The sequence below is a fragment of the Jaculus jaculus genome, chromosome 5 (genome assembly GCF_020740685.1).
Source record: "Jaculus jaculus isolate mJacJac1 chromosome 5, mJacJac1.mat.Y.cur, whole genome shotgun sequence".
NCBI lineage: Eukaryota > Metazoa > Chordata > Mammalia > Rodentia > Dipodidae > Jaculus > Jaculus jaculus.
This window is the reverse complement of record NC_059106.1, coordinates 61,379,569-61,391,911: the sequence shown is the minus strand read 5'-3', so window position 1 is coordinate 61,391,911 and position 12,343 is coordinate 61,379,569. Positions and strand designations below refer to the sequence as shown.

The 12,343-nt window shown below is 43.0% G+C and overlaps 1 protein-coding gene across 1 annotated transcript in view; it reads right to left on the bottom strand.

The window, feature by feature from the left end:
* Gmeb1 (glucocorticoid modulatory element binding protein 1) overlaps nt 1-12,343 on the bottom strand; it is a 50,570-nt gene that overhangs the window by 18,978 nt on the left and 19,249 nt on the right. Inside the window, exons 3-5 of the mRNA XM_045150932.1 lie at nt 9,869-9,951; nt 5,019-5,143; nt 2,067-2,170 (exon numbers count right to left, since the gene is read on the bottom strand). Coding sequence (XP_045006867.1) covers nt 2,067-2,170; nt 5,019-5,143; nt 9,869-9,951 — 312 coding nt within the window. The remainder of the gene's footprint in view (nt 1-2,066; nt 2,171-5,018; nt 5,144-9,868; nt 9,952-12,343) is intronic.

Below are 12,343 nucleotides of genomic sequence, written 5' to 3'. Positions count from 1 at the left end.
GACAGACGCAGAGAGAAAGACAGATAGAGGGAGAGAGAGAGAATGGGTGCACCAGGGCTTCCAGCCTCTGCAAACGAACTCCAGACGCGTGCGCCCCCTTGCGCATCTGGCTAACGTGGGACCTGGGGAACCGAGCCTCGAACCGGGGTCCTTAGGCTTCACAGGCAAGCGCTTAACCGCTAAGCCATCTCTCCAGCCCTCTCTTTTCTTTTTAAAAATATTTTAAAGCTGGGCGGGGTAGCACACGCCTTTAATCCCAGCACTCGGAAGGCAGAGGTAGGAGGATGGCCATGAGTTCAAGGCCACTCTGAGACTACACAGTAAATTCCAGGTCAGCCTGGGCCAGAGTGAGACCCTACCTCAAAAATTAAAAAAAAAAAAAAAAAAAAAGGATATATGTATGTATATTAATTCATTTGAGAGACAGAGAGAGAGGAGGACACAGAGAGAGGGCCAGTGCCTCTAGCCACTGCAATCAAACTCCAGTGGCATTATTTGGGTACTAGGAAATCGAATGTTGGTCTTCAGGGTTTGTAGGTGTCTTAACCACTAAGCCATGTCTCCCGCCCTCAAAAGCACCTTTCTACTTTACCAGATTCCCCTAGGATCATCAGTTAGCTGACATCTCCATGGATGTTACACTTCCTCAGCACCTGGCTTTGCTGACTGGACTGGGAAATCTCAGGAAGGGCTGTCATTTACTTTACTCTGAGCTGCTCACCAAGAGGACCCTATTGGATATCTTTTTTTTTTTTTTCCTTTGGTGTTTCAAGGTAGGGCCTCACTCTAGTTCAGGCTGAACTGAAATTCACTATTATTCTCAGGCTGGCCTTGAACTCATAGTGATCCTCCTACCTCTGCCTCCCAAGTGCTGGGATTAAAGGTGTGTGCCACCACACCCAGCTTTTTTTCTTTTTAATATTTGAGAGAGAAAGAGGCAGATAGAGACAGAGAGAATGGGCATGCCAGGGCTTTCCACTGCAAACAAACTCCAGAAGCATGTGCTATCTTGTGCATCTGGCTTTCGTGGGTCCTGGGGAATTGAACCTGAGTCCTTTAGCTTTGCAGGCTAGCGCCTTAACCACTAAGCCATCCCCCTAGCCCTATCCAACATCTTGACAGAAAATTTGCCCAAGTGTGACATAGTAGTGTATGCCTATTTGGGAGGTGGAAGGAGGATCAGTAGTTCAAGGCCATACTTAGTCAATTTGAAGTTGGCCTGGGTTAGTTGACACCTCATTAGAAAAAAAACAAGGGCTGGAAGGACGGCTTAAAAGTTGAGGAGTTTGCCTAAAAAGCCAAAGGATCCACATTCAACTCCCCAGGACCCATGTTAGGCAAATGCACAAGGGGGCACACACGTCTGTCTGGAGTTTGTTTGCAGTGGCTGGAAGACCTGGTATACCCATGATCTCTCTTTTTTTCTCTGTTAAATAAATTAAAAAAAAAAAAGAACAAGGAATATAAATTTACCTTGATCTTTAATCTTAGGGATTTACTATCAAGTTGGGGACTGAGTGAGACAGTGCCTGTCTAAAATGCTTGAAACTCTGGGTTTGATCCCCAGCACCAAAAAGAGGTAAAAGGACTACAAACAAATTAATGTAAGTCAAATAATGTGTGGATTGTACAAGCCAATCCTCTAGACTGAATACAGGTTTAAGAAAGCCGGGTGTGGTGGCACATACTTTAATCTCAGCACTTGGGAGATTGAGGTAGGAGGATCGCCAGGAGTTCAAGGTCACCCTGAGATGACATAGTGAATTCCAGGTCAGCCTGGGCTAGAGTGAGACCCTACCCCAAGAAAAAAAAAAAAAAAAAAGAATTTAGGTTTAAGAGAAAAGACTAAACCAGACATGGTAGCTCAAGTTTATAATCCCAACAATCAGGATATTGACACAGGAGAATAGCAATTAGTTCAAGGCCAGACTGGGTTAGATTAAATTCCAAGTCATCTTGAGCTAGAGTAGACCCTGCTTGGAGGTGGGGGGCGGAGGGACTAGATATTACTATGATTCAATGTTTCAAAGTTTGTTGAAATGTATGAGCTTACCAGCAGAGCTTACCTGAGCATGATTCCACCCAGACGGATGGCTCTCTTCCAGTCCTTCAGAGTAGACTTGCCAGCCAGATGAACAAAATGCTTGGGGCTGATCAACTGATCATTGAACTAAAGTAAAAAGAAAAGTCCAATATAAGTGGTCTGGTGCCAATTTAGGCAGGTCAAGAGGAAGAAGAATGAAATAACTCTACTTGTTACATATAAAAGATATCCAGGCTGGGTGCAGTGGTGCACACCTTTAATCCCAGTACTCGAGAGGCAGAAATAGGAGGACTGCTATGAGTTCAAGGTCAGCCTGAGACTAGAGAGTGAATGCCAGGCCAGCTGGGGCTACAGCAAATCCTCAGGAAAAAGAAAAAAAAAAACAGTATCACAAACCATATCATGTATTTTCCAACCTCCTGTCTTGCATGTCAAAAATAATCCATCTCTAAGCACATGTTCTTTCCTAGTACAAAATTACAGAAGAGGAGGATGAGAGATAAATATACTTCAAAACACAATGTTGGGTCTAGTGGTAAAAAGTTGATTAAATCAACTGAAGAAATATAACCAGTTCTGATAACAAGATTCAGGATGAAAGAACAAGTATGATAGAAACTAATAGCACAAAAGAGCCTCAAAACTCTGCAATCCTAAATTAGTCTTGGATGACATCACTAAGGGGACTACTATTTATAGCTGTGCCCACCTTGGAGACAGAGTAAGAATCATTTTCAGACGCTTTCATGAAAAAATATATATATTTGTTTTTTAAGTTAGGGTCTCACTCTAGCCCAGTCTGACCTGGAATTTACTCTGCATACTCAGGATGGCCTTGAACTCATGGCAATCCTCCTACCTCAGCCTCCTGAGTTCTGGGATTAAAGGTATGCACCACCACACCCTACTTCATGAAGATATTTTTTATAGGTTTTTGTTTGCTTTATTTGTTTGTTTTCTGAAGTAAAGTCACACTCTAGCTCAGGCTGACCTAGAATTCACTCTGTAGCCTCATGGTGATCCTCCTATCTCTGACTCCCAAGTGCTGGGATTAAGGCATATACCATCACGCCCGGCTATAGTTGTTTTTTTTGTTGTTGTTGTTTTGTTGTTTGTTTTTTTTTTTAATAAGAGAGACAGAGACAGACAGACATGCAGAGAGAGAGAGAGACAGACTTGACATGCCAAGACCCACAGCCACTGCAATAGAACTCCAGATGCATGCACCACCTTGTACAAATGTGCAACTTTGTGTACTTGCATCATCTTGTCATCTGGCTTATATGGGATCTGAAGAATCAAACATGGGTCCTTAAGGCCTCACAGGCAAGTGCCTTAACCACTAAGCCATCTCTCCAGCCAGGAGATTTTTTTGTTTGTTTTGTTTTTGTTTTTCAAGGTAGGGTCTCACACTAGTCCTGGCTGACCTGGAATTCACTATGTAGTCTCAGGGTGGCCTTGAACTCACAGCAATCCTCCTACCTCTGCCTCCCGAGTGCTGGGATTAAAGGCATGTGCCACCACACCCGGCTGAGATTTTTTTTAATTATTTTATTTTTCTAGGGAGGGTCCCTCACTCTAGCTCAGGCTGACCTGAAACTCACTATACAGTTCCAGACTGGCCTCAAATTCATAGTGATCCTCCCACCTATGACTTCTAAGTGCTGGGACCAAAGGCATGCACTATTATTAGTTATGAACAATTAAAACAAATTTCTCCTGGTTTGTTTTGATATTTCAAGATAGGGTCTAACTCTAGCCCAGCTGACCTGAAATTCACTATGTAGTCTCAGGCTGGCCTTGAACTCAGCGATCCTCCTATCTCTGCCTCCCAAGTGCTGGGAAAGGTGTGCACCAAGATACAGATATATAGAGAGAATGGGCACACCAGGGCCTCAAGTGGCTGCAGACAAACCCCAGATGCATGTACCACCTTGTACATCTGGCTTATGTAGGTCCTGGGGAACTGGACCTATATCCTTTGGCTTTGCAGGAAAGCACCTTAACCACTAAGGCATTTCTCCAGCCTTAAAAAATTTTTTTTTAATAAACATTTTATTTATTTATTTGCAAGCAAAGAGAACAGAGACAGAGAGAAAGAAAATGGGCATGCCAGGGGTGCTAGCTGCTGCAAATGAACTCCAGATGCAAGCACCACTCTGTGCATCTGGGTCTGTGTGGGCACTGGGGAACTGAACCTGGGTTCTCAGGTTTTGTAGGTAAATGCCTTAACTGCTAACCCATCTCTCTAGCCCAAGAATTTCTTAATTTTATTTATTTATTTGTTTGTTTATTTGAGAGACAGAGTGAGCAAAAGATAAACAGAGAGACAGAGAGACAGAATGGGCATGCCAGGACCACTTACCACTGCAAAGGAACTCCAAATGCATATGCCTCCTTGTGCATTTGGCTTTATGTGGAAACTGGGGATTTTAACCCAGGGTTTTAGGCTTTGCAAGCAAGTTCCTTAACCACTAAGCCATCTCTCTAGTCCAAGAATTTCTTTTTGAGAGCATATCACTTATCCCAGGCTGGCCTATAAATCACTAGGTAGCCAAGGATGACCATAGACTTCTGATCTGCTTGCCTCTACCTTCTGAGTGCTAGGATTAAATAGATGTGACAACAAGCACAGTTTACAGTGCTGGGGATAGCTCTACAATAGAGCAATTGCCTAACATACAAAAAGCCTTATGTTTAGCTGGGCACGGTGATACGTGTGTTTAATCCCAGCACTTGGTAGGCAGAGGTAGGAGGATCACTGTGAATTTGAGGCCACTCTGAAACTACATAGTGAATTCCAGGTTAGCCTGGGCTAGAGCAAGACCCTACCTCGGAAAAACAAAACAAAACAAAACAAAATAAAAGAAAAAGAAAGTCCTAGGTTCCCCACTAAAATTGATTTGGCAAAGGAGAGAGAGGGGGTACTAAAAGAAAACTCTATGAAAATAGGCCTCAGAAAGAAGACATTTACCTTGACACACTTCACATTTATTCCTGGACATACAAACTTCTTCCAGAGGAGAATGGCTTTACTCTCTCCACAAGTTATAGGGTAAGCAATTTCCATATCCTCATTTGCTTCTATAGTGCTTGCGTCTGAAAATAGAAACAACAACAAAAAAAAATCAGTTCTGGGCTGGAAAGATGGCTTAGTGGTTAAAGTGCTTGCCTACAAAGCCTAAAGACCCAAGTTCGATTACCCAGTACCCACATAAGCCAGATGCAGGAGGCAGCGCATGCATCTGGAGTTCATTTGCAGTGGCTAAAGGCCTTGGCATGCCCATTCTCTCTCTCTAGCTGCTTCTTTCTCTCTCCCAAATAAACAAATAAGTAAGACACTTACAAAGCCAGTTCATGCCAGGCATGGTGGCGCATGCATTTAGTCCCAGCACTCAAGAGGCAGAGGTAGGAGGATCGCTGTGAGTTCGAAGCAACCCTGAGAATACCGAGTGAATTCCAGGTCAGCCTGGGGTAGGGTGAGACCCTACCTCAAAAAACCAAAAAAGAAAAAGAAAATGTCAGTTCTGCCAGGCATGGTGGCATGTGACTTTAATCTCAGCACTGAGGAGGATCTCCCTGAGTTTGAGGTCACCTTGAGAATACATAGTGAGATCCAGGTCAGCCTAAGATGTCTCACTGGGCATCGTGGCGGTGGTGCACACCTTTAATCCCAGCACTTGGGAGGTAGAGGTTTGAGGATTGCTGTGAGTTTGAGGTCACCCTGAGACTACATAGTAAATTCCAGTTCAGCTTGAGCTAGAACAAGACCCTGCCTCAAAATTCCAAAAAAAAAGTCAGTTTTGAACAACTTTTCAGTAAAGCTTAAATTCCTAATTTATAATCTCTCAGGGACTAACAAGTCACTTTTTTTTAAATGTGTGTGTTATGTATGTATGGGTGCGCCAGAGTCTCTTGCTGCTGCAAGTTAATGCCTTTCCAGCTTTACATGGGTCTCTAAAAAACTACACCCAGATCATTAGGCTTTGCAAATAAGTACCTTTAACTGCTGACCCATCCCAGTCCCTAACAAATGCTTTTTTTTCCCCCAGGGTAGAGTCTCCCTCTAGACCAGGCTGACCTGGAATTTCCTATGTAGTCTCATGGTGGCCACGAACTCAGGCGATCGATCCTGCTATCTCTGTCTCCTAAGTGTTAAGATTAAAGGTGTGAGCCACCAAGCCCAAAATTCTAACAGGAACTCTCTCTCTTTCTCTCTTTTTTTTTCTTCCTTTTTCGAGGTATGGTCTCATTCTAGCTCAGGCTGACCTGGAATTCACTACATAGTCTCAGGGTAGCCTTGACCTCACAGTGATCCTCCTACCTCTGCCTCTGGGATTAAAGTTGTGCGCCACCAGTGCCCCGCTATAACAAGTACTCTTAATGGCACTGCTGAGAAGTCATCTCCAAGCAGTAGTACCTCACATCTGTCTTACCAAACTCCCACTATGTGACAGAACTATTTCTTCTTTTTCTCATGGTGCGAAGGATCCAAAATCCAGAGCCTTGTACATAGTAGGCAAGCACTATACCACTAAGCAACATCCCCAGCTTTACCATATACTTTTACATGCTTAACATTTTTAGGTTGTTTTGTTTCTTTTGTTTTGTTGAGACAGGGTCTCATATAGCTCAGGCTGGCCTAAACTTCTGATCCTTTCCCTCTGTTTTCTGAGTGCTGGGATTACAGGCACACAACCATATGACAGGCTTGTTTTTATAATTATCCTGTGAGGCAGTAATTGCTTTCAATGTTTTACATATAAGTATATGGGCCTTAGCAAGAGGACACACAGCTAAGATGTAAGGAAAATGCAAAGTCAATTATTTTTAACTTCAAGGTTTCTTTCAACAGGCAACTTCTCTAATGACAGGGATCAATCTGGAGGCTCCAATTTTGTTTGCTTTTATTTTTTTTTCTTCACTGAAACAGGGTCTTGATATGTAGTACTGGCTGGCCTGGTACTAGTTATGTATACCAAGATGGCCTCAAACTAAAAATCCTCCTACCCCAGCTTCCCAAACACTGGGATTACAGGTTTGACCCCTACACCCAGCTTGAACTTTGTGTATGTTACTGGGAACTGAACCTACATCCTTCTATGTGCTAAACAAGATCTTTACTACTAAGCTCTAACCCTAACTCACCCTCTTCTTATTTTTTTTTAATATAGTCTTATTAGGTTGACCCAGGTTTGTCTTAAACTTGTAATGATCCTCCTACCTCAGCCTCCAAAGTAGAGTAGCTGGAATTACAGACCTGTGCGCCAAGCCCTGAGTTAGCTGTGTTTTTATTGTTTGGTTTTTCGAGGTAGGGTCTCCCTCTAGCCCAAGCTGGCCTTGAACTCACAATGATCTTCCTACCTCAGCCTCCCAAGTAAGTGCTGGGATTATAGGCCTGTACTAACATGCCCTACCTACCTACATACATGTGTGTGTGTAGTTTGTTTGCTTTTCTAGGTAGGGTCTGGCTGCAGCTCAGGCTGACCTGGAATTCACTATGTAGTCTCAGGGTAGCCTCAAACTCATGGCAACCCTCCTGCCTCTGCCTCTCAAGTTCTGAGATTAAAGGCATGTGCCACTACACCCAGCTCATATTTATTTTAAAAATGACACTAGGAATCCAACCTAGAGCCTCAAGGATGCCAAGTGTATTCTGTTGCTGTAGTTTTTAAATTTAATTAATTAATTTAGGGCTGGAGAAATGGCTTAGTGGTTAAGGCATTTGTCTGCAAAGCCTAAGGACCCTGGTTCTATTCCCTAGGACTCACATAAGCCAGATGCATAAGAGGCACATGTGTCTGGAGTTTGTTTGCAGTAGTTAGAGGCTCTGGCATGTCCATTTTCTCTTTCTCTCTGTGTGCCTCTTCTTCTCTCTCAAATAAATAAATAAATAAAAAGAAAACATATTTAATTAATTATTTTTTGGCAGCCCTGGAGACTGAACTTTGGGCCTAGCACTTAGTAGGCAAGCATCCTACCACAAACTATGAATACATACCCAACTTCTTGTGGAAAAAACTCAGGAGCCTTCAGGCCCAGGGTTCAATTCCCCAGTACCCATATAAAGCCAGATACACAAAGAGGACCATGCATCAGGAGTTTGTTTGCAGCAGCAAGAAGCCCTGGCACACCCACATTCTCTCTCTGTTAAATAAATAATTTTTCCCCCCGCCAAGGTAAGGTCTCACTCTAGCCCAGGCTGACCTGAAACTCACTGTGTAGTCTCAGGTGGGCTTCAAACTCATAGCAACCCTCCTACTTCTGCCTACCCAGTGATGGGATTAAAAGCAAGTGCAACCATGCCTAGCTAAATAATTTTTTTTTTTTTTCTAGATAAGGTCTCACTCTGGCCCAGAACAACCTGGAATTCACTATGCAGACTCAGGCTGACCTTAAACTTGGGGCGATCCTCCTAACTCTGCCTCCCAAATGCTGGGATTAAAGGTATACACCACCACACCCAGCTTAAGTAAATAAATATGGGGGCTGGAGAGATAGCATAGTGGTTAAGGCACCTCACTGTGAAGCCTAAGGACCCAGGTTGAATTCTCTAGGTCCCACGTAAGCCAGATGCACATGGTGGCACATATGTCTGGAGTTTGTTAGCACTGGATACATGAGGTGCCCAATCTCTCTCTTTCTCTTTCTTTCCCTCTATCTCTAGTAAATAAATAAGAAAAAAAAGAAGAAAATTTAGTAAAATTAAATAAATAAATTTTTGTTTGGTTTTTCAAGGTAGGGTCTCACTCTACCCCAGACTGACCTGGAATTCACTATGTAGTCTCAGGCTGGCCTCAAACTCACACTGATCCTCCTGCCTCTACCTCCCAAATGCTGGGATTAAAGGCATGTGTCACCATGCCTGGCTAAAAATAATTAAAATTAAAAATAAATAAATACAACTACTTTCAGAGCTGGAGAGATGGCACAGCAGTTAAGGCACTTGCCTGGGAAGCCTAAGGACCCAACAATTTTCCAGAAGCCACAAAAATCAGATACACAAGGTGGCACATGCATATGGAGTTTATTTGCAGTGGTCAGAGGCCTCCTGGTGTGCCCATTCTCTCTCTATCTGCCTATTTTTTTCTCTCTCTCAAACAAATAATTTAAAATATTTTTAAAAAAAGTAAAACTCTTTTCAGCTACCCAGCAGATTGATGTTACATGATCAAGTGGAAGCTCTGGTATTGTTGGTAGCATCTCTATCTGTGCCTCCATCAAACTGACAGTAGGCTCACTAGGTTGGGAGAAAACATAAGCGATAGAAGGTAAAAAAAAAAATCTTAGGTTGGGCTAGGTACAGTGGTGTATGTCTTTAATGCCAGCACTTGGGAGGCCAAAGTAGGAGGATCACTGTGAGTTCAAGGCCAGCCTGAGACTACATAGGGAATTCCAGGTCAGCCTGAGCTACAGTGAAACCCTACCTCAAAAAAAAAAAAAAACAAAAAACTTAAGGCTGGAGAGATGGCTCAGTGGTGAAGGTGTTTGCCTACAAAACCCAATGATCTGAGTTCAATTCCCCAGTACCTATGTAAAGCCAGATGCACAAAGTAGTGCATGTGTCTGGAGTTTGTTTGCAATGGTTAGAGGCCCTTGTATACCCATTCTCTGTCTGTCTTTCTCTGTTTGCAAATTAATTGATTAATTAAGTTTAAAAAAAATCTTAAGTTGAGTGGGCTGGGAGCGTGGCTGAGCAGCATGCACACCAAAAAAACAAAACAAAACAAAACAAAACAAAACAAAACAAAACAAAACAAAACAAAACAAAACCCTCAACAAAGCAAGCTAAAATCAAAGGTACTATATTAACAAAACACTTACCAATTCCTTCTTCAATTTTGTGTATTGTGTGAGTTTCTACTGCTACAACTGCTGTGTTGTTCTCCGACCCGGCTTCATAAATCCTGTTATAAAAGTGTCCATCGATAAATAAACTACATAAATTATGAAAAAATTAATATTCACAGCATGGGGTTAAGAAATTTGTTTCAGGGACTGGAGAGATGGCTTAGTGGTTAAGACATTTGCCTGTCTGCAAAGCCAAAGGATCTCGGTTCAATTCCCTAGTACCTACATAAGCCAGATGCACAAGGGGGAACACACATCTGGAGTTCGTTTGCAGTGGCTAGAGGCCCTGGTGTGTCCATTCTCTCTCTCTCTTGCTCCAATAAATTTTTTTTTAATTTTTTATTTATTTATTTGAGAGCGACAGACACAGAGAGAAAGACAGATAGAGGGAGAGAGAGAGAATGGGCGTGCCAGGGCCTCCAGCCTCTGCAAACGAACTCCAGATGCGTGCGCCCCCTTGTGCATCTGGCTAACGTGGGACCTGGGGAACTGAGCCTTGAACCGGGGTCCTTAGGCTTCATAGGCAAGCGCTTAACCGCTAAGCCATCTCTCCAGCCCCAATTTTTTTTTTTTTAAAGAAATTTGGTTCAAAAGGAGGAAGATAAATATATTCTGTGGCAGGCTGGAGGGATGGCTTAGCACTTAAGGCATTTGCCTGTAAAGCCAAAGGACCCAGGTTTGATACCCCAGGATCCACATTAGCCAGATGCCCAAGGGGGCTTATAAGTTTTTGGGGGGAGGGGGTGGGAGGAATAAGGTTTTACTCTAACCCAGGCAGATCTTAAATTCACTATATAATCTCATGGTGGCCTTGAACTCACCATGATCATCCTACCTCTGCCTCCTGAGGGCTGGGATTAAAAGAGTGCACCATAACACTTGTCTTATAACTTTATTTTTAACATGTTTTTATTTATTTATGTATTTGACAGAGAAAGAGGGAGAGAGAGTCAGATAGAGAGAGATAATGGGCATGCCAGGGCTTCCAGCCACTGCAAACAAACTCCAGACACTTGCGCCACCTTATGCATCTGGCCAATGTGGGTACTGGGGAATCAAACCTTTGGCTCCTCGGTCCTTTGGTACTTTGGCTTTGCAGGCAAATGCCTTAACCACTAAGCCACCCCTCCAGCCCCTAAAATATTTTTTTCTAAAATTTTATTAACTGTGTTTCAGAGAGGGGGGGAAGAGGAGGCAGATACAGAGAGAAAGATAGAGAGAATAGGCATGCCAGGGCCTTCAGCTGCTGCAAACAAACTCCAAATGGAGGTGGATGTGCCACCTTGTACACCTTGCTTATGTGGATCCTGGAAAACCGAACCTGAGACCTTTGGGTTCACAGGCAAACATCTTAACCTCTAAGCCATCTCTCTAACCCTATTTTTAACATATGTATTTGAGAAAGAGATATAAAAAGAGGCACAGAAAACAGAGAAGAGTATGGGCATGCCAGGGCCTATGGCCACTACAAACAAACTCCAGACGCAAGTGCCACTTTGTGCATCTGGCTATACATGAGTATTAGGGAATCAAATTCTGGGCCCATCAAGCTTTATAAGTAAGTGTCCTTAATAGCTGAGCCTCCCCACTGCTCACCTGTTGATGGATTTTTTTTTTTAATTTTTTCGAGGTAGTGTCTCACTTTAGCCCAGGCTGACCTGTATCTCACTCTGTAGTCTCACACTGGCCTTGAACTCACAGCAATCTTCTCACCACTGCCTCTTCAGTGCTGAGATTAAAGGCATGCACCACCATGCCTGGCTCCCTTCATAACTTTAAATGGTCATGATATAGTATTGCTTCAAGTACAAAATCAAGCCATACTAGAGAAAGAAAGTAACAAACCGCAGTACCAGCATATAGTTCAAGACAGAAAGAAGCACTCTGACCGTAGAAAACGATGTCCCTTGGTGAAATCTTTAAGGACATCTTAACCGAATTATTGACATAGGCCAAGCTACCAAAAAAAAAAAAAAAAAAAAAAAAAGTGCATGGTGGTGCACGCCTTAAATCCCAGCACTGAGAAGGCAGTGGTGGGGGGATCACCATGAGTTCAAGACCAGCATGGGACTATAGAGTGAGTTCCAGGTCAGCCTGGGCTACAGTGAGACTCTACCAGGAAAAAACAAAATAATAAAAAATAAAATAAAATAAAGAGAAACTATGCCCAAAGTAACCAGCAACAACTAGAGGCATAACTTAACAGAAGGTTATAGGTCTATGGCTATACCATCCTAATATGCCCCAATCCTGTCTAATCTGAGCAGCTAAGCAGGGCTGAGCCTAGTTAGTACTTGGATGGGAAAAGGTTGTGTAATACCTAAGAGCTTCTATATTTATGGAATCAAGTCAGGTGTGGTACCACAGCCAACATTTTTAATGCCAACACGTAGAAGACTGAGGTTGGAGGATCTATAGGAGTCCAAAGCCAACCTAGGGCTACAGAGT